We start from the raw sequence: 22,619 nt of genomic DNA, 5'->3' as shown, positions 1-22,619 counted from the left end.
AAATATCACCTACATGCAAAACTTCAGTTCTCAAGGGTGTCAGATTAATAAGATCCTTCAGTCCCTGAATTTCTGAAGGTTTATATATTTTACTCATTTTTTTGATTGAGTATCTCTTTTTTGTTTTTTTTTTTTAAATTAATTAATTAATTAATTAATTTATGGCTGTGTTGGGTCTTCGTTTCTGTGCGAGGGCTTTCTCTAGTTGTGGCAAGCGGGGGCCACTCTTCATCGTGGTGCGCGGGCCTCTCATTATTGCGGCCTCTCTTGTTGCGGAGCACAGGCTCCAGACGCGCAGGCTCAGTAATTGTGGCTCACGGGCCTAGTTGCTCCGCGGTATGTGGGATCTTCCCGGACCAGGGCTCGAACCCGTGTCCCCTGCATTGGCAGGCAGATTCTCAACCACTATGCCACCAGGGAAGCCCTTGTCTCTGTTTTAAAGATGGGAGAGCTGCATCGCTGAAGGTTTACTGTTTTTTCCCAAGATTTAATTGTGATTTATGTGAAAGAAGCAGATGTGTAAGAATGGGAACTTGTCTTCTGTGTTCTAACCCCCATATGAAATTTTTTTGCTGCCAGTCTTTTTGTTATTTGGAACTGTTTAATTCTCTATTATTGTACATTTTAGGTTTTGTTTTGCAAAATAGGAAATACAGCAATGAACTTATGTACAGTGTTTTTTTATTTAGGATGTTTTCTTAAAAAATTCTTTGGTTTGGGATTATTGGTTTGTATCAACTTGGACTCTCTAGATTGCAAGTGACAGTCTGAACTCATAAGCACAAAAGGAGATGCACTCGTTCCTGTGAGTGAACCGTCCACAAGGGGAGAAATGGCTTTGGGCTTGTGCTTCAGGTGCTCTCATCAAGGACACTGTTTCTCTTCCTCATTCCACTCTGCATTCCCCCCACTTCATTCTTCAGACTTGTAGCCGCTGGCAACATTTTCAGAGAAAAAGACCCACTCTCCCAGCATCCCTGTCGCATTGTGATCTTCCCTGTTTGGGTTATATGGTCACCAGTCATTTGGAGCCAGGCAGGAAGCTTCCAAAAGGAAGGGGTGTGGAGCAGACAAAGTAACAGATATTTACAGCATGGGTCAGAAAGAATGGGGTATGTTCAGCATGATGGGTTCTGCACACATCAGACAGGTGTGTGTGGCACACTTAGAATTCTGGAACGCTTAGCGCCTGGAACACTTAGTTTGAAGCTGTGAATCCACTAATGTTTATCTCACTATATCTAGATAAAAGAACTTATATATAGGATTGCTATCTACCAGCCATTCGCTTCCTCTATAATACTTGTTGAGATTGCTGTTGAAGAGATGAATTGTGGTTGACAGTATGTATTCAGTATACAGTATGAAGTTATCTACTGTGTGGAAATTTAGCTCTTGAATATACTTAGAGTCATTTTTTAATGTACAGCTAACATTGGAAAAGGCGGTGTAGAAAAATGACTTTTTCTTTCAAAGACCACATCAAAAAATAGTTGGGCAGATTGGCAGTTGAGGTCGAGGTCAGCATCTTTATCTGTGTGGGTCCTGTAGTGGCGGTGAAGGCAGGAAGGTGAGGAGACCTGGAAGCCAAGGAGGGACAGGGGAGAGAAGGAGTGGATAATAGGAGGGGGCCGGAGGTTTCCAGTCTGGCCTCAACTTTGTAAGAAGAGTTACTCTTCTAGGCTGAATGGCCTTTTTTTCCCCTTCCTGTTGACATTTATGCTCATTTGGGGACGTGCTTTTTAAATCTTTTTGTTTTCCAAAGTTAGTCTCAGTTATAATTCTTAAGAAGCATCTCTAGGTTTAAAAAAAAAAAGTCCTAAACCAACGTATTAAATAAACCTATAGTGTTTATAGACATTTTCCACTGGTAAATGTTCAGTAATGCTTAAATGTGTAAGGGAGTTTCCATTTTTTTATTTTTGGCTTGTTTCACATTCTGTTTCACCAAGTTGTAACTTTAGTAAACAAGAGGCTTTGGTTTTCTCTATCTGCGGGTTAGTTGGATTTAACCGGATCAAAAAAGTTGTTAACCAGGATTCCTAAGGAACGGGAACAAAAAGCAGGTTCCTCATCTGGCTCTCGTCAGCTTGCCAGGCCCCGCCCCTCCCCGGGAAGCTCCTCGTCCTGGGGGGTGAGTCCTGGCCTGGGGACCCCCCTCTCCCTCCTCAGGCGTTTATCTCCTGTCTGCCCTCATTGCACGAGGGATTGAGGTTGGTGTGCCATGTTTTTAAAAAATAGTCCCCAACGTGGCAAGCAGAATTCTGTCTACTTTTGCAGCTGTGTGAGGCACATACCTCGGCTCGGTGCCGTTGTCCTTTGTAGTGACCTAAGGAAAACTGGAATGCTTCCAGAATTCTCACTGTCCCTGGGCCTGGCTTTCAGTCCCCCTTCCCAGCCTCCCAGCCTATAGCAGTGAAGGATCTAATGCTATTTCTTGACTGACAGACTGTACACTACCATTTGTTTCTTTCCAACATTTTATTATGAAAAATTTCAAGCATGTAGAAAAGTTGAACTCATTTTCCATTGAGCACCGTAAATCCACTATCTATCGTAGATTCTATAAATAGCATTTTACTTACTGTACCTGCTTTATCACATATTCCTCCATCAGTTCATCTTATTATTTTTGATGTATTTCAAAATAAATTAGTATTGGGGATTTTTTTCCCCCTAATCTTTTATCACTGGAGGTGAATCCTTGATTCCTGTTATAAGGATTTCAGGCTCATTAAGCAGGTGTGGAGAAAGAGCCCTGGCCAGCAAAAGGGCCAGCACAGTTCTTGCCATATGGTCAGTGTGCAGCAAATATTTGTTAAAGGAATGCAGTTCCATTAGACTAATTTGTCTAGCCCTGTAGGCAGACTTCATTTTGCCTCATAGGACAATTACTTTTAAAACAAACCATGTTAACTAGGTTCATGTGGCCTCCAATTTATAAGGTGGGCTTGCTTCTATAAGATAGTCCATGAAAGACAATTATTTAGAATTTGAAATGGATTAAATATATGTAATATATTTATTATATATTATAAAAGTATATATAAAGTATTTGTATTTCTGCAACAGTGGTTGTCTCTCTTGGAATACGTGCCTGGCAGATATTCCAAGGAACCCACATCTCTGGGTTGGTGCCTCAAGGATCCGCTTGAGGAAGACCCTGAAAGAGCAGTTCCACCTCACATCAACCAGAACAGCTCCCTTTAGTCTGTTTTCTGTGAAATTCAGATTCCATTGCAAGGAGAAGTTTGAAAATCACAGCTGCTCAGGTTACCTGACCACTATACCAGAGCCCTAGGTAAGTCGTCGTATAGTAGGAAGTATTCTAGTAGAAGAGTATGAATATATCTTGCTGCCCACATCTTAAATTTCTGCGTTTAGTTGGCTAGGGATGCTGCACTATCAAAATTTATCCTAGATAAAGAACAGTGAGGGTTTTCATAGCAAGGGATTCATCTGAAGATTATGAATCTGACGTGGGTACATATTTGTGTGTCTGTGGAGATGCCTCAGGCCCTGAGATTGAGTGTTCCCAGAAGGAACAGTATCTGTATTTCTACTTCTTACCTGCTAAAAGGAAGGCCATGCTCTTTTCCCCTTGATGAAATGGGTTTATTTTCAGTACTCTGGGGGCCGATGTCTAAATGCAGGGTGGGCAGCTACCAGAAACCTTCCCTGTTTCCAAAGCACAGCAGGGCTCTCACCGTTGGTTTCATTCTTCCTCACAAATAGGGCTGATGAATCATTTTTGTACTATGTCTTCCTTTCTTGCAAAACAACTGCAATCATGTCATGATGTGTTGTTCACACCAGCACACTTACAAAGTGAACGGTATAGGCGGTTCTTTTCTGACTGTTACGTTAACATTTGTAACTTCCTCTTTTCTTCTCTACTTCCAATAGGCTCGGGTTATGTATGATTTTGCTGCTGAACCTGGAAATAATGAACTGACAGTTAATGAAGGAGAAATCATCACAATTACAAATCCGGTAAGAGAACTGTTAGGTTTAAATCGGTCCCTTAAGGGCTTATTTTTAAGATTTTATTTTTTTAACAGGTCGATCATTCAGACCCACATGAATTTCTTTCCTGTTGCTTGTGAAGTATTGATATTGAAGTAATAATCTATTATATAAACACTGAGAACAATTAAGACCCCCTAAAAATAGCTGGATGGGGCTCCATCAGGCAGAACTGGAGCGACATCCGGGACGGATCCCAGCTGGACACAGGTATAGAGATCAGAAAGTGACCAGTGTTGTTCAGCAGCCTCAGCTACCACTTATTCATGGCCTGTGAGCCAAGTGTTTGGCTAAGTACTATGCATATATTTTTTGATGTATTTTCTCTGTGAACTGTGTGAGGTAGGTATTTTTAATCTCTTTTTCCAAATGAGGGTAATGAGCCTTAGAGAGGTTAAGTAACTTGCCCAAGACACTTCTGCTTGTAAGTGGCAAAACCGGGATTCAAAACCACATCCGCTGGCCTCCAAGCCCTGCTTTTTCTTCTCTGCTGGGGACACTGCAAGTAAACAAGTGTCCCAGGAGTACAGGTATATATACGCCAGTAGGAGACTGGCTGAGAAAACAGGCTCTTAGAGCCAAACCAGACAGGACCTGAAGCCAGGCTACAGCCTTGGATTTCATTTGGGAAGCAGTGGATTCATTTAAGGGTTTCGCTTGGTTTTATTGTTGATATTGTTGTAGGGAGGTGACATGATGAGACCTGCACTTCAAGGAAACTAATCTAGCAGAGGTATATTGAATGAATTGGTGTGGCTGGAGCCTAGGATCATGACCTTGGGTAGCAGCAATAGGAGTAGAAAGAAGATGGATGCAGGAGGCTCTGGAGAGTCAGACCAGGAGGACTTGGTGCCTGATTAGATACTATTGGTGAGACATAGTCAAGGATCCCTGAGGTTTTTGGCCTTCACACCTAAGAGAATGGTGCAAATGGATTTATTAAAGTACGTAAGTCAGGAAGAAGAGCTTATTTTTTAAATGTTGAGTTTAAAGACTAATAAATAATCAACCCTGCCCTATAGCTTTGCATCAGTTTAGAAATAGAATTGCAGAGCTAGAGCTGAGGGCTGGAGATTGGCCGGCTCCCTGGACATCTTTGAGGAAGCATGTGAAGGAAGGTACCAGGAAGGCCAAGGAGACTCTGGAAGAGGAAGGAAGGGATGCACCTGTTCCACCAGGTGGGAGGGAGTGGGGACTACGGCAGCACAGAGACCAAGGAAGGAGAACAAGGAATGACTAAGAGGATTGCAGTTTCTTAATGTTGATAGTATTTTTTTAGACCTATTTGGTATGTTTTAGATTAAAAAAAAAAAGTTACTGGTTAGAAAAAGTATATGTAGTTTTATATAATACGCCAGGTGTATATAAGTAAATAGGTTCTATTTTTAATCATAGAAGAGATTAAAGATTCTTTTATCTACTATTGATTTTTTTTTTTTTTAATGAAGAAGCATTCTTCATTTCTTGGTAAAATGGTATTTAAGTTGCTGTTGTGGTCAAGAACTGGACAAAGTTGTGGCTTAAAGTGACTTTTAGAAAGAATATGTTATCTAGATTCAGGTAGGTATTAACTAATTAGGGTATGATTTATGAATTTAAGATAACCCTTACTATTTTAAGGGGAAAAAGTAGGACTTTGCTGAGGTAACGTTGAAAAATGGGAATCCTGTTATAGAGTATGTTGTTATTGATATTTAGTTTATTAATGTTACTTATCCAGGAGAACTAAGGGAGTGTGGACCAGTTAGTTTTCCTAAACAACAGGCAATCCCAAAGCTTAGTGGCTTAAACAAATAATCGATTGTTGTTGCTCGGGAATCCACAAGTCAGCTGGGTGGTTCTCCTTACCTGCTCTCGCCCCTGGGTCCGCAGTCACCCAGTGCAGGGCTGGGGCAGAGCACTCCAACATGGCCTCATCTGTCTGGCATTTCTCCTGCTGGGGGTTAGCTGGCTTTGGGTGGGGCAACGGGGAGATTGGGCCTTGTCTCTGTCATCATCTGGCAACTCAAATTTATCCTCATAGTAGCTCTTTTGGAAAAAAAGAGCGAGCTGAAGTGTACAGAGCTTCTAGAGGCCAGCTCTGAACTCACCCCATATTATCTCCACCTCATTCTGTTGGCCAAAGAGGTCACAAAGGACAGGCCAGATTCTAGAAGTAGGGGTGTGCATTCTACCTCTTTGCATTCTACCTCTTGACAGTCAGAGCTGCAAACCATTTTTGTGACCTACCACAGACCAGTAAATGAAAGGAATTACAAAATGATGGCATTCTATTAATAGACTATTTTTCAATCTTTGATCGGTTGTTCAAGTTTGAGTTTTCTTTGTAGGTTATATCATTTTCTGATGTAAAGAGAAGGCTTAAGAATTAAAAAATTTGAACAACGTTAGCTCTGTAGGAATGAAAAGGTTAATGTTAATTAGTTTTTTATGTATAACAATTCCCAGAGCAAAATATCTGCAGGAAATTCTAACTATAATCTTTTTTTTTTTTTTAACCTTTTTGAGGACGTTGGCGGAGGATGGCTGGAAGGAAGAAACAGCAAAGGAGAACGAGGGCTTGTTCCCACAGACTACGTTGAGGTAAGAACTTACTGTCATTTATTCATTAAACCTGGTCGTTGCCATATATCATTTTATGAATTATCAACTTAAAGGACAGGACTGGAAGATAATGAAAAAATTCCATTGTAAAATTAATACATGCTGATTATATAAAATGTAGAAAATACATTGAAGTAGAACCAAGAAGAAATATTACCTATAGACTTACGCTCCAAAGAGTGACTCCAAATATTTAGATTAAGTTCCTTCCAAGGATAGCAACTTTTAATTATTCTGAATAAAAGTCTCTATTTTTCCCTTTGCTAATATTGTGTAGTAGCTGCTGCCTACAATACTGTTTACTGTAGAATTGATTCACGAAGTTTAAATAGCAGACTGTTTGAAGTAGCTTTCTTCCCCCTGTGCTAATTTAGGACATCTCTCTCAGTTCCTTCTCCCATTCCCAAGGACGGAGGGTCTTGGATGGGCTGCTGTGAGCTACTGCCCGGTTTAAGCTCTGTTGTGATAGATGCCAAGGGTAGTGCACAGCCCCTGAATGAGCCCTCCCTGCCTGGGACACACCCACTCAGCTGACAAAGCCTCTCTGAGTCAGCCTCCTGGCACCCCCTGCTGGTTGTCCATAGGTCACTGAGCTGAGTCCTGGGTACCTGGTGAGCTTGCCTCTCATCCTGGGTGACAGAAAGAAACTAAGGTTGTCTGGTGCCCTGTGAGTAAAGTTGGAGTGAGATCAAGAACAAAGTTGCCTTGGATTCCCCTCCAGGAGAGAGAAATAGTGCCCTGGGAGGCTGTGTGCTGGGCACCGCCTGCAGAATGGGAAGGCTCTCTGTTGCTCCTGACTGAGAGTTGGCGGGGGGGAGTTTTGAACACTCTGGAGAATCTGATGAAATCTCAGAAATATGCACATGCAGACACCCCACCTTTTCCAGACCGTTTCAGAGGGTTCCCAGGCCCCTGAACCCAGTCCGCGTGTCTCATGTTTATGTCGTGTTTGACCTCTGTGCACTGTGCATTCAGGATCCTAAAAATGAACAGGAATGAGGGAAATGGGAGAATTTAAGTTGATACTGGCATTAGTTGCATTTCTAGAATTCTGCATACTGACAGAAAGGAATTGTTATGACATCTTCTTGGGCTTGCTTACCCTTTTTTTTTTTTTTTTTAAACATGCAAGCACTTCAACATGAAATTTCTTTTTATTTTATTTAATTTATTTATTTATGGCTGTGTTGGGTCCTCGCCTCTGTGCGAGGGCCCTCTCCAGTTGCGGCAAGTGGGGGCCACCCTTCATCGTGGGGCGCGGGCCTCCCACCATCGCGGCCTCTCTTGCTGCGGAGCGTAGGCTCCGGACGCGCAGGCCCAGCAATTGTGGCCCACGGGCCTAGCTGCTCCGCGGCACGCGGGATCCTCCCAGACCAGGGCCTGAACCCGCGCCCCCTGCACTGGCAGGCAGACTCTCAACCACTGCGCCACCAGGGAAGCCCTTGCTTACCCTTTAAGAATGGAAATCCCTTTTCCATATTAGATGACAGTTCTTGCTTGCCCTCAGGGGCTCTAACTCTGAAGTAACTCTAATCTATGAAGATAACTGTGGTTCTTCCTAATGTTCAGATTTTGCCCAGTGATGGAAAAGATCAGTTTTCTTGTGGAAATTCCGTGGCTGACCAAGCCTTCCTCGATTCCCTCTCAGCAAGTACAGCTCAAGCCAATTCATCAGCTGCCAGCAGTAACAACCAGGTAAATCTTATTCCATCATCCTGCTGGATGCGACTGGCTTTACTGAGAGCAAAGCACGTTTGTGAAAGCTTGTGCTGCGTTATAGCTATTGCCATTCCCTGAAAGCCTAAACAAAATAGCTGTTAGATATTTGTGTGGCATTTCTTGCTGGGTTTTAACAAAGACTGTTTTTAGAGTTGATGATTAACTAGAAGGCGGGGTGTTCATTGAGAGTTGCTTGTAAAAGTCTGGCATGGTATGAATACAGACCCCATAAATTGCGAATATCCTCTCACTTGAGGGCAGGGAAGGAAAAGGGTCCTCTGCTGAGGCGCAGCGGTCAGGGTCAAAGCTCTGGCTGGAACAGGATGTGATTTCTGTGACCTTGGCACATTACTTGTACTCTCAGCTCGAGTCCCCTCCTCTTGCAGATGCAGTGCATGTAAAAGTGGCTGTAGATCCAGCAGTTGGTACCGTTATGGTACTGCTTCTAGAAAACTTAGAAGAGTGGGATAATTTGAGAAAACTATGCTGCAAGTTCACAGTAATTTTAAGGAATTTGACCAGTTTAGGTGACTCTGCCTGGTTCAGTTATTGCTAAATGATTATCCAGAGCCAGTGTCAGTAAGAAAATTGAGAAGATGGATATGGAAATGTTATTGCTTCCTGCATCTTTAGAAATGAATGGGCTTTAGGATTTGTTACTTCTTGACATTATTAACTACATAAAAGGCTTTAAATTAGGTAAAGCCTAATAATCACATCACTTATAATTATTTGCTTACATTATATTTATATCTTAACCTTTTAAGAGAGTTTTTCAAAGTACTGTTACCATATGTTAACTGCAGATTTTATACATTTTTAAATAGCTTTTGTGGACGTCCTAAGTTACACATTGTCTGGCTCAGATATTTAAAATTCAGAGGTGAGGTTATCACCAGAGTTGAGCATTCTCCTCTATTTTGTTAATCTGTAATACCTAAGAATATTGGCCAGTTCAAGTTTACTCAAGATAAAGTGTGAAGAAATAGCAGTTAACCCTTACTTGACGTTTCACCAGGGATTCTTAGCCTGGGAGCTGTTAACGTTTGGGGCCTGATGCTTCCTCACTGTGGTGACTAGCAGCGTCTCTGGCCTGCCCTCACCGCTCTCCCCGCCTCCCCCTCACCCCCGCCGCAACCCCGGTTCCAGTCACCAAAATTGTCTCCGATTGTTGCCAAATGGGCAAAGTTAACCCAGCTGAGAGTCACTGAGTTTTACAAAAACATCAGTGAAAGGGTTTGCATTAAGTAAAAATGACATTTCAATAAAGGGGAATTATAATGAGGTGATCATAGAATAAGTGAAGAAAACAAAAGATGGGAATATTCATCTTATTTTAATTTGGGGACCTGTTTCACATATCTCAAGATAGACTGAAATACTTTAGCTCATAAACACAAATTCAAAATCAGGCTCAAATTTTATGTTATGAAGAAGACTCCTCAGTATTTAAATGTAACAATATAAACTGATCAGCATAAGTCTAATTTTTTTCTTCCAGGTTATTTTGAAGAAAATATAACCGACTTTTTTTAAAAGTTAGGTTTTACTAATCCAATCTGACATTAAACCTAATCAGATCCTTTGAAAGCAAAGAAAAAAATGAACCGAAACAAGGAGTAACGAAGTACAGAAAGCATGACCATAATGAATTAATTTAAGAATTTGAATAAAAATATTTTCAACAGCCGTCTATGCTCTCAGTTATCCGGGATGTGAGAACAACTTAAATGGGCCAAAACTGTGGTACGTTTCATAAATACCATTATTAATTGGCAGCTTTTAAAAATGTGGCCGTCAGGTTTGCCCGTTATTTCATTTTACTATTTTTGTTCCAGGTATATGCCTCTTGGGCCTTTCTAGTTAGTCTGGCATTGTGTTAGTTCCCGGAGGACAGTTTTATTTGGAGATAAGTGTGTCAGAGGAGCCAGGCCTCTCCCCTCTGCCGTCAGGCAGGCAGGGCCCCCCTTCAGCTCGGTACGCTGTGCACACTCTCTAATCAGCATCCCTTGAGTCTCCTCAGCACCACTTGTTTTCAGTTTGGCCTTCTTCCTGCACAGGCAGGTTAAAGCCTCGCATCCAGCTACCGGTTATCCAACTTTCTGACTGTTGTATCTTTTAAATCATATCGTTTTAGAGAGATCTCTCTAAAAGGTTACATCCGTCTGCAGATGTTCTTGAATAACTTATTTTGAGCCTGTTATTTTTTAATTTGTCTGAGTCTTCCTTGACTTTGTATTTTTAAGCTATACTGCATTTCAGAGTAATTAGTTCATACATTTATAACTTAATATGTAAAATAGCACTTCCTTTTGTTTTTCTTAAAACTCCTAATTTCAGGTTGCTTGGGGTACCTTCTGGTTCTAGCTTCTTACTGAGCAATCACAGAGGTAAGTGCAGTGACTGGCGTAGAGGTAGATAATGTTGATGCATCATCCCAACCCCCGTTATGATCTTTTCCTTTCCTTTCTAGTATGTAAGGGAACCCTTTACCTGTACAACACAGTCCAGCCACCTGGCTGAGGTATAGATTAGGACTGTAAATGTCAAAGGAATATAATGCATTATTCTTTAAATGTGTTGGAACAATTTAATTTGAAAAATGATAGAGCTGTTTTTTTAAGTACTTGGAAAAAATATAGGTAACATTTTTTTTTCATTAGCTTTGGAATATAGAAGGTCTTTCTAAGCACAGCACAATTTCTAGCAGCCATTAAGGAAAGAATTGATATATTTAAGTCAAAAAGTAAGGGGCTTCCCTGGTGGCGCAGTGGTTACGAATCCGCCTGCCAGTGCAGGGGACACGGATTCGGGCCCTGGTCTGGGAAGATCCCACATGCCGCAGAGCAGCTAAGCCTGTGCGCCACAACTACTGAGCCTGTGCTCTAGAGCCCGCGAGCCACAACTACTGAGCCCGTGAGCCACAGCTACACTGAAGCCCGTGTGCCCTAGAGCCCGTGCTCCACAACGAGACAAGCCACCGCAATGAGAAGCCTGCGCACCGCAACGAAGAGTAGCCCCCGCTCGCCGCAACTAGAGAAAGCCCGCGTGCAGCAACGAGGACCCAACGCAGCCAAAAATAAAAAAATAAAAATTTTTAACAAAAGTAATATTCAACTAGGAAAAAACTTTCTAACATGCCAGAGATATCAGCTAATTCTGTTAATATACAAAGAACTCTTGTAAATCTGTAGGAAAAAGGTGAACAACTCAGAAGAAATGGGCAAAGGATATGAACAGATTCTTCATTGGAAAAGAAATACGAAGAGCCAATAAACATAGGAAAATGCTCATTTTGAAATTCTTCTATCAAATTAGCAGAGAATTAAAATGTTTTAACTCCTAGTGTGAGGAAAGGTGTGTTCAAATAGGCATTCTGGTATGAAGCTGGTAAAGGATGAATTGATGAAGCTTTTCGGAGGACAGTTTGATAATATATATTAATATTTGAGGTGCATCTACTCTTTGACCCAGCACTTCTGAGTTGATCTTACAGCTCTACTCTCAGAACACAGCCATCTGGGCAGGAGAAGAGGTTTCCTGCAGCACTGTTGTAACAGCAAAGCCTAGAATGTGTGCATCATCAGTAGGGGCTGGTCAGATAGAGTACAGGACAGCCTCACCATGGGAAGCAGGGCTGTTTTTAGAAGAATGAGGGTAGCTTCAGATATACAGATATGGATGAATGGGCTTTTAAAAAGGCGTATCACTATGTGTAATGTTATCTTTACTGTGTTTAAATATATACACACCACAGATGCAAATTGTGTAGAAAAATTATTGAAGGATATCCAAGAAATGAATCAGGTTCTTGTTTTCTTTTTCTATTACAGATTTTAAGTTGGATGAGGACAGCTATTGCAATACCTTTAGAAAAGAAGAATGGTTTTTAGTGGTTATTACTGGTTTCATTATTAGTCATTTATCTGATATTTTACAGTTTCAGGAGCATTTCCTGTTAGTAGCTGTGCCACTAGAATGAATTAATAACCCACTGGTGGAAACGAATCTCAGACATTATTACCAAACATGTGTTAATAGTTGTCCTCATTTGGGTTTTCTCCCAGCTATTAGTGTTTAAATTATATCATTGATTATAAAAAAGGTTCTCAGTATAGATCTTTTTAAAAACTCTTAGATTACTGCCTCTTTGCAGAACTTACTTTTGAGAAATTAATGGGAAGTTTTTGTTTGTACCTTTAAAAGAACAACGGGGCTTAAACATTAATTGAAAGTTGTATAAACCTAGATGTTTTATCTGAAGGTTTTTGACTTGAGGGATTTATTTTTCTATCTTTTTTAAACTAGAAAGGTGTACATACTTGGAATAAACTGCTTTTCCTTTTGTTAAAATTCTTGTTGCTTTTTATCACACTGTATCCCAGGTGCCCTTGGATGTATCTCTGTTCTTCTGTTTCGCGGTTTCTCATCCCATCCTTCCCCCTCTCCACGTGGGTTGGTGCGGTGGGAAGCCTGGTGTAACGTTTGGTGTTAGAGCTGGGTTGACGGTCTGGCGCTCCACTTCGTAAGAGTCGTGGCTGCTTCCTGAACTATCGGAGGACCAGGCCACTGGTATAAATTGGTGTCAGACTCACGGAAGACGTTTAAGAAATATTTTCCTTCTTTTTTCACCTCTCCAAGGGACAGTCTCAATCCACTTACCCTTTTTTGTTCCAACCTGTCTCCTTCTTCTGCCCTCTCTAACCGTGCAGAAGATTCCCTTAGCAATCTCTCTCCAGTGTTGAATTTTCTCTTCAGTTCGCTCAGTGTCCAGCTTCTTGTTCAGCATCACTATCTGCCTGTCTCCTCTGTATCTCAGACTCTGCATGAACAGAATCGCTCATTATTTCCCCACAAATCTAGTTTCTCTTCCTGACTTTCCCATTTCTGTTTCTCTGAAATGTTGCTTTTTTTCTATGCTCTCTTTTTCATTCCACTTTAAAACCCTGAGTGCCTTTGCAAGCCATAGTTATTGATAGGGGTGTCCTGCATCCTTTAGATGTGTAAGGGCGGGAAAACGCTCGGTTTTAATCCCAGACCTTGCCTAGATTTTATTCCCAGGTCTCATACTTGCTGTGTGACTCACGGTGAGTTTCTTAGCTTCCGTGTGCCTCAGTTTCCTCATCGGTAAGTCCTCACAGAATTGTTGGAAAGAGCAAATGGAAAAAAGTTCTAAAGTGTTTAGAACAATACGTGGTACTTAGTAGGGGTTTAATTATTTTTAACAGTTTGGATATTAAACAAATGCTCAAAGTTAAGTGGGTATTTAGGGACATAACATCTTTTTTATTATGTAGAGATTTTCAGTGTGATGGTATTTGTTATGAAGGAACTTTTATTAAGGAATGAGGAAGGAAATAGTAATTTTATGTTGGAACTACATTTTGCTTTTGCATTTCTCAAAAAAAGTCCATTTTTAGGCCACTTTGTAGTCCATTTAAAAATAAATCAGCAAAAGAAACCTTCACAAAGGCTTATTATTTCATTATCTCAAATAAGGTCTGTAATGCTGTGGACTTCTCATAATTGCTTACTGAGACTTTCTCTTTACAAAACCCCTGTTGCAAAGGTTCTCTACATTTCTTCACCCCCTCTCCCAGCCACACAGGAATCCCTTTTACTCAGTTACAGGGCTTTGTAAGGAGGGTTGTGCACATCTGTTTGCAGGATTTGTTGACATTTTTCTTCAAAACTGCATTAGGCTGGCGATGTTAACCTTCCATGCTTTCCTGATCCCAGACCCTTGCCTTACATAAGACAGCTTTGTGCATCTGGGACCCATTCAACAATACACACTGGCGAAATTTATTTTTTAGGATGTTTTGTTGCTGTTTTGCTTTATCTAACAGGAAACAAATGACAAAAGCAGAGGGTTTGTTTTGTTTTGTTTTTACCTTATAACTGCCCTGGTGAAGGGCCAGTCAGCATTGTTATACGCCCAACCCATCATCAGAGGAATGTCTATAAAAGCCCATTTCGCGTGGACCTTTATTAGATCTACCAAATTGTCTTCTGCTCCTTATAGCATCATCCTGTTTGGCACATAAAGCTACCTACTTTAAAACTTTGTGCCAAAAAAATAAGTAAATTCTCTAAGCTAGTACAAGTATTTTCCATTTTTTAAGGCAAATCTTATTCTTTTAATTTTCTCTATTTAAAAAATAAATACCTGGAATTGACATCTGTGGGTTCAGAATGTGAGTTAATAAAGGATCTGTTAAGTCATTTAAGCTTTTTGGGGAGTAATTTCCAGTCAGTAGTATTGATGTGACTGGCTACAAATGGATTTAATCTGTTTTTGTGATCTAGGCTTATTTTTAAAAGAATGTACAAGTTTTATACTTCTGTAAGTGGTTTTTTGAAATCAGTAGAGGTTCATCTGTAGAATTAGATGATGTGCTTTTAGCAAAAGATCTATAAAGAACAAAATAGGAAATTTTACATATTCTATCTGTATTTTGAGCTGAAATAATTAGGCTTTTTACATAAGACAATTTTATACCTTCTGTAGGCCTTTTTGAGAACGAGAAACCTTTGTCAGGAACTGATTGAAATGTTCTTGGTTTATAGAGGAATCATATTATTTGCTTTTTAGTCCCACTTCCTAACACAATTGACACATGGTTATTAAACATTTGATGAATGAGAAATGTCAGATAAAGACATTTATGCCTCAGTCATGCAGGTAAGTTGCAAAAAACAAACAAACAAAAACATAATAACCTCAGCTTTCACAAAACCAGTAACTTTCCATTCATTTTTGTCGTATACCCCTGGCCAGAGTCTTACTCTGGAAGTTCCTTCCCTCCTTCTTTCCTTCCAAGCGTATATATTAGGGTGTGGCAGTGTAATCAGCCATAGCAACATAACCGATAGGGTGTAGATATATGTGACTGAGGATTTCCTTGTGTGGTAATAAGGTGGGCCCTCGAATGCTTCCAGAGCCTTTCCCCCGAGATGATAATACACAAGGTAGTGAGCCCATGATTAGCGACTCTTCTTACCTGGTAGACTTGTCAAACCGAATGGTCCGTGTTGACCTGTATTGAACTTTGGGCATCCTCTGTAAGGAACCAGGTGGGCAGTGGGAGCTCTGCCTACTCATCAGTATCTTTTGAACATTTATATATTCTTTGTACTCTTGTTTGCTGGTTTGGTAGAACGCCAAACAGAAAGCAACCTTGATGAAATATAAGTTATCTTTTTCATTAATTCTCAGACCTAGATCGCCCTTGAAGTCTGAACTAGTTCAAGTGGGCACAGAGAGAAATAAAGGCATCTGTTGCCCATCTCTCCATCTGCCCCCAGCCTCTCCCAGTGTTGTCTCATGATGTGCGTGGTGAAAGTTCTTCTTAGACCATGTCTTGAAGAACTGGGAAACCAGAAGAACTTATTTCCCCTGAAACCAGCAGAACATACTGGGAAACCAGTGAATCAAGTCGATCTAACTGTTGTTTCCAAACAGGCCCTTGCCCAGGTCTTACTGCATTGTCTTTGATGCCGATTGTCAGAAGTAAGAGTTTGATTCTTACTCATCCTGGTGGCCCAAGGATGTCATATAAGAGGCAAAGTAACAACAAAGTAGCAAAATGTAACAAAACCAGACCTATTATTTTTGTGGTCAGCAGTTGCAGACTAGTGTTTTGTTTTGTTTTGTTTTTCTTTAAAAGAAAGTTACTTAGAAACAGTTTAATTCTTTCAGTTTAAGCTTTTTAGAGTGGGACCAGAGCAATGCTCAGTCTAGGGATTTTTTTTTTTTTTTTTTTTTTAAGTCTAGGGACATTTTTGCCTCTCTGTTGAGGCAAAAGCCTTTTCAGTGCTGTACCTGCTGTCACCCCCATGAATCATGAGGTTTTCCATTCTGGCTGGTGAGAACCACCCAACTAAGGGGTTGATACTTAACCTTTCATATGGCAGCTCCCTCACGTGCATACGCTGATCAGTACTCAGCCTAAGGCCTGGGGTCCCGTCCCGCCCCCACTCATCTCCGGAGGTCTCTGTGCAGCTTTCTCCTTCTCAGTACTCTGCCCCAGACTCCCAGCTCTGTCTTCTTAATTCACAGAGACCAGTGGTCTTTGCATGGGTTCCCCGTCCCTGATCCATGGCCTGGAAAGTCTCTCTAGGCAGAGGTCAGGTCCTTTATTGCCTGATGTCTAATGATTTGAAGACAGTTTCATATATTTTGTCTTTTTTAGTTTTAAGTGGAAGCGTAAACTGGATCCCAGTTACTCCGTCTCGATTGTCTTCTTTGTGTATTACTAGTTGATTTCCAAAACCAAGTTTATTTACATCTACAAATGGTACAACTTTCTTCACAAGAAAGTTGTACATGAAACGTGCATTCTCATAGCACTATATAAATGTTAATAGTAATGACTTCCCTACTAGATAGTTGTGGAGCTGGGATTCGAAGCCTGGAAATTGGGCTCCAAGGTTGTCCTCCTAATAGCGATGCTGATTTGGCCATTGCCTGGCTCCGCTGGGTGTATCAGTTATCTGTTCTCATGTCGACGCTGCACACCAAGCCAGTCAGCTCAGGAGCACACAGAGTTCACGGCCTCGCGGGCTGTTTTGTGCTCTTAGCCGGTCTTGGTAGGTTCTCCGTGGCTCTGTGGTTCCAGGAAGCTTTGCTCATCTCACATGTCTGGTGGCTTTGAAAGCCCTGGTTCAACATTCTAACATTTTTAAAAGCTTGGCTATGTTTTTCCTCTGGAGTTTTTTTTCATTGGCTGTATGACTTGCATGATATTTGTTCCATTCCTTCTGTGCTGCTTATAATTATTTTTAGTGCTTCAGTGATACTGTGTTATGACAGCAAGAGTCTTTAGAATATATACTAATGCATTCAAGACAAACCACTACTATACAGTAGGGGCTTTGCTTTTTGCAAGTAATCTTGGTGCATGAGTGGCATGCTGGAGTTTTCTGGTGAACTTAGCCCTGCTATGCATTTGCTGTTGTTAGCTTTGGTATACTCTTTTTTTCCCCTTCATTTACCGAGCACCTTTTTTTATTTTAAGGTGGATATTTTGGCTCAGATTGGTTGTATTGAAAGTTTCAGCCAATCACCACCTTCTTCATCTTCTCCTTCTCCTTCTTCTTCCATAAATAAGGTAAAATTCAAACTTGAATGAAAGAGGAAATAAACATTTAAAACCCCTAGAAGTAATCCTTTTTTTCCCAGGTGAGTTGATTGTTTCAGCTAAAGTATCTTACTAAAGCTCTTCTTGGGGGCCTGGCAACATAGAATGTGGGACATACAGGAGTTGGAAGGGCAATTGGGATTTATACTTTGGAGACCTTTTAGCTGAGACTTTTGATGAGACTCGATTGATGGATTTATTCCATGGACAGCAAGGTCTAATGAAGGATTTTTAATCACGGAGTTGACAGAGTCTGGATGGCTTTGGTACCGTAAAGGGTGGGGAAAGAAGAGAATGATGACATTGCTCAGTAGAAAGGAGAGAGGAGGGAGGGCTGGGAGAAAAGAATAGGAGAGGTCCCTCAGAGTTTGAAACCTTAGCGGAGGAACATAGTGCATTATCGTGCGACCAAATGTCTGCAGGTGAGGGACAAAAGGGGTTCTTGGAATTGACGGCAAAGAAGTCAGAGGCCAAAGGATCATTAAACCAAATCATTGTGTAGCTCAGTTTGTTGCAGTAGGGGTTAGGCTTTGAAGAAAAGCAAGATCTCAGCATTTAGCACACAGAAAATGTGCCAAGACCCCCAAGAATTATGAGCTGCTTTGGAACTTTATGACAAAACAGTTCTGTCTTCTTCCTCTTTCTCTTATGTATCTGAAGGAAACAGATCTTTGGCTAAAATAGAAAGTATCCTAAGTGCCTATAATCACTTATTTAATTAAAAGTTTCTCTATTAATGTGATCTGGCATTGAAGCCATTTGGAAATATAACTGATCTTTTCCTCTAAAGCATAAACTAATGGGGATTTACTCAAAAATTACCAGTCTTTATTCTTTTCTTTATACTCTAGATGAGCCCCCATGTAGTAAGATAACCACTACTGAATGCATACCATGTGCCAGATATTGTGTTAGGTGCTTTATATGCATTATGTCATTGAATCCCTACAGAAATATTATGAGGAAGTTTTTGATGTTATATCCATTCTATAAGAGTGGAAACTAAGAGAGATGAAGTACATTGCCCAAGTTCATACAGCTAGTAAGTGGTAAAGCTGGGATTCAAACCCAGATAGACAGCCTCTAGAGCTTTAGCTCTTAACTGCTGCACCCATGAGAAATTTACATCAGTCAAATTTCTACAGTTTCATAAGGGATTTAAAATTCAACCAGTGGGCCAGTGGTCTTATCCTTGCCCCCTTTTACCCCATATTATGTATTTGCAAGATGCACAGCTTTGCTACGATTATCTCAGGAATACCCTTCGCTCCCCACCCCGCCATGGCCACTCAGACTCCATTCTCTGTCTTTCTGCTCTACAGGCTCCGTTCAGCAGATACATTTAGATTGTCTCATGATGTAAAGACAATGTAAATGTATTTCTTTGTTTTGTCTTATGAGGTTAGGATAGCTTTTAAATTTAGAGTGCCAGACGTAGAGAATGGACTTGAGGACATGGTGGAGGGAGGGTAAGCTGGGACGAAGTGAGAGAGTAGCATTGACATATATACGCTACCAAATGTAAAATGGATGGCTAGTGGGAAGCAGCCGCATAGCACAGGGAGATCAGCTTGGTGCTTTGTGACCACCTAGAGGGTTGGGATAGGGAAAGTGGGAGGGAAACGCAAGAGGGAGGGGATCTGGGGACATGGGTATGCATATGGCTGATTCGCTTTGTTATACAGCACAAACTTAACGCAACATTGTAAAGCAATTACACTCCAGTAAAGATGTAAAAAAAAAATTTAGAGCGCTAAATCAGCAAATGTGTTGACTACATTGCTTCTGGCATCAGGGAGCATTTAATTTAGTTAGAGTGGGAGTTAGGGGGTGAGTCAGACATAATCAGCCAGTTCCAGTGCAAGGCAGGTGAAAATACATTCATAATAGAGATCCAGACAAACATGTGAGTGTTTGTGAGTGTTTTAATTTAGCAAGTAATTTACTAAACACTTAATACGTGTAGGCCCCATGTTCATAGGCAACAAGAAATCACTGGTGACCCTGATGAGCACAGACCTTCTCTCGTCCCTTGCGTGCATCCTCATGGAGTTCCGAAGACGATGTTTGTATGTGCAAGTTTTGTTTGTTGGATTTTCCAACCTTTGCTAGAACTTAAAGCATAGGAAAGTTAAGTGAACTTCATAGTGAATAATCATATACCCACCTTCTAGATTTTACCATTAACATTTTACTGTTCTTTATCACACATATGTCCATCCCTCTGTCCATCTGTACCTGTCAGTATCTTCCAGCTTTTCTACAGTGTACTGATACGCTTTTATAACTGGGAAGGCATTGTTATTTTAAGAGCATGGTAGTGCTGAAAATCACTTATTCTGTGGTCGTCCACAGCCGGTTATTTTCCTAGAAGAGACTCAAGTCAGTATACATGAGGAAAATCTGATTTCCCTCTTTGTGAAATAATACTAATGTTATGAAGGTTAGATGAATATCTAGAGAATAATAGATATAATAATCTATTATTATTAGAATAATATCTACTTCATACAAATGACCAAGAAGATCACAGTTAGCCACTTTAAGTAAAATAAAAAATTTGAGTGTTTGCCACTTTATGTAAGGCACTTTGAGAATCTTTTAGGGGAGATGTTTGCCCGTGACTTGCTAGTGGGAATGACTAACTGATACGCCAATGACTCTAACGGAAGACTAACTTTGGGAGAAAGTGGAAGGATGTGACTGAATGTCAGCCAGCAGGCGGAGGCCAGCGCCCTCCGTGGGGTGGGACTGGGCCAGAATCTAGGAAGGTGAGGTAGAAGGCTTTGCATGCAGATGGAGAGCAGAGCCTGAGCAAAGGCAAGGACACAGGAAAGTCTGGGAAACTGCGGGCTGAAGCACAGAGTGAGGGTTAGTGGCAAGTAGTGAGGACACGGAATGTCATGGAAGGAAAAGTTAGGATCTTAATTGATGGACTAAGGAGTTTGGAATCTATTCTGTGGTCAGTGAGGTCTAATGAACGGTTTTTAATTAAAGTGGTTGATAGAATCGGGAGGGGTTTGGTGCCCTGAAAGGAGGGGAAAGAAGAGGATGAAGACATTGAAGGAAAGCTGGAAGAAAGTAGAGAAGAGGCATGGACTATTGTGTGACCAGATGCCTGCAGTTAAGGGACAGAAGGGTTATTGGGAGTTGAAAGCAAAGGAGCCAGAGGCCGAAGTACAGAAAGGGTGGGTTCAGAGAGAAGCAGACCATGAAGGCTTTGCGAGCTGGTTGTTAGTTATTGATATTAAGGAGGGACCCTGGAGGTCACCTGAGAGAGAGAGAGTGAGTAAAAAGTCAGTGATAGAAGCTGGAGAGATTGACAGTTGGTCAGGTTTTGAAAGATTTATCAGTAGGAGTCAAGTTGAAACAAGATAGAAGGAATGTTCCAGGAAAAAAAACAGAGAAAAACAAAGTTATTAGATTTGCCAACAAGGATTTCATAACCCAGGTAGAGAGTCCTGGTGGCGCAGTGGTTGAGAATCTGCCTTCCAATGCAGGGGACACGGGTTCGAGCCCTGGTCTGGGAGGATCCCACGTGCCGCGGAGCGACTAGGCCCGTGAGACACAATTGCTGAGCCTGCGCGTCTGGAGCCTGTGCTCCGCAACAAGAGAGCCCACGATAGTGAGAGGCCCGCGCACCGCGATGAAGAGTGGCCCCCACTTGCCGCAACTAGAGAAAGCCCTCGCACAGAAACGAAGACCCAACACAGCCATAAATAAATAAATAAATAAATAAATAAATAAATATTTAAAATAAATAAATAAAGCAAATAATTAAAAAAAAAGATTGTACACGTAACCAAATAAGATAGCAATTATGGTAAACAATAATATATATATATTATTAACAATAATATTATTGTAAACAATAATATATATATTAACAATAATATATATATTATATGTTTGTATAAACAAAGTAGTTTTTAAAAGAACTATCATGTTATGTGTTTCTGTCCTAATAAGTTTTAATTTTTTAAGGATACTTGGCGATGAGTTTCATATCCCATTTCTTCCTCAGTATTGATGAAAACCTTTGACAGTTTGCTAACACGATCTTACTGTCATGGCAGTGCTGAACTTTCACTCATCCTGTTGTTCTAGTTATAACCCTTCTGTTCCTTTTCCTCAGTAGTTTATAGAAATGCTAGACAGTGAATGCCTGTACTTACTGTCATCTTACTATCCAAAATTTCTGTACCTTTTGAAGTTTTTAATTATAAAAACAAAACCTCATAGTTTAGTTTGGAGAGCACAGAGTATATGTTGCTGAATAAAACACCCCTACTTAAAGAAAACTATGGAAGGAAGGGCTTCTCTTAAATGAAGTGTGATTGTCAGGCCCTCAGCACAGCAGCCTTCATTTCCAGTCTGCACTAGAGTGGCTTGAGAGTAGCTCCGCGTCAGCCGTATGTTCGAGAAATTCACAGTCATAAGGATGAATGTCTTTCTGCTATTAATATTTGACTTCAGGCAGAATCACTAGTAACTTCATTTTTTTTTCTTGAAGGTATAGAGATGTTAGAATGAAATCATAGTTCCTCTTGTAAAACATACACTGTTTTTGATGCTTCTGGTAGGTGGCAGGCAGTTATCCACCCTGTATGTCAATTGATGGAGAGGGAAAAAAAGACCAACCATGATAGCATTCTAAAACATTAGAGAGGTGTATGAGGCCGTTTGGATAATTTTCTTACAAATCTCAATCTCTCTCTCTCTCTCTCTGTCTCTCTCTCTCTCTCTAACTAACGTCCAAATTTTTCTGTGAGAAGGAAGACTTGAGTAAAGAGAAAATTTTGCTATTCCATGTTCGTGAATAAATAGATTAAGTATTGAAATTTTTTTAAAGGCACTATTTGTTTTCCCTGAGTTTATCTGTAAATTTAAGGTGATTCAAATGAAAATCAGCACATTTTTTAAACTTGACATGCTAATGCTAAAACTAAAGATTGTTTTAGTTTTAAAACATGAAACTGATGCTAAAGTTCACGTGTAAAAATAAACCAATAAAAGATGTTATGGTAAAGTACTAACAGTATTCTGTCTAGTGGACTCCAAGGTAGCTTGGTACTAGTATGAATAGATTACTAGGATAGAATAGAGTCCAGAAACAGGCCCAAGTCC

The 22,619-nt window shown here is 40.7% G+C and overlaps 1 protein-coding gene across 2 annotated transcripts in view; it reads left to right on the top strand.

Annotated features, from left to right (window-relative positions):
- SNX9 (sorting nexin 9) overlaps positions 1–22,619 on the top strand; it is a 92,127-nt gene that overhangs the window by 33,946 nt on the left and 35,562 nt on the right. The window contains exons 2-5 of one of the 2 annotated variants that reach the window (XM_059940924.1): positions 3,907–3,993; positions 6,535–6,609; positions 8,200–8,325; positions 17,370–17,462. In XM_059940924.1, coding sequence (XP_059796907.1) covers positions 3,907–3,993; positions 6,535–6,609; positions 8,200–8,325; positions 17,370–17,462 — 381 coding nt within the window. The remainder of the gene's footprint in view (positions 1–3,906; positions 3,994–6,534; positions 6,610–8,199; positions 8,326–17,369; positions 17,463–22,619) is intronic. The other variant, XM_059940925.1, reaches the window with a different exon arrangement.

Source organism: Balaenoptera ricei, chromosome 12 (assembly GCF_028023285.1).
Source record: "Balaenoptera ricei isolate mBalRic1 chromosome 12, mBalRic1.hap2, whole genome shotgun sequence".
Classification (NCBI taxonomy): domain Eukaryota; kingdom Metazoa; phylum Chordata; class Mammalia; order Artiodactyla; family Balaenopteridae; genus Balaenoptera; species Balaenoptera ricei.
This window is presented reverse-complemented; position numbering and strand designations above follow the sequence as displayed.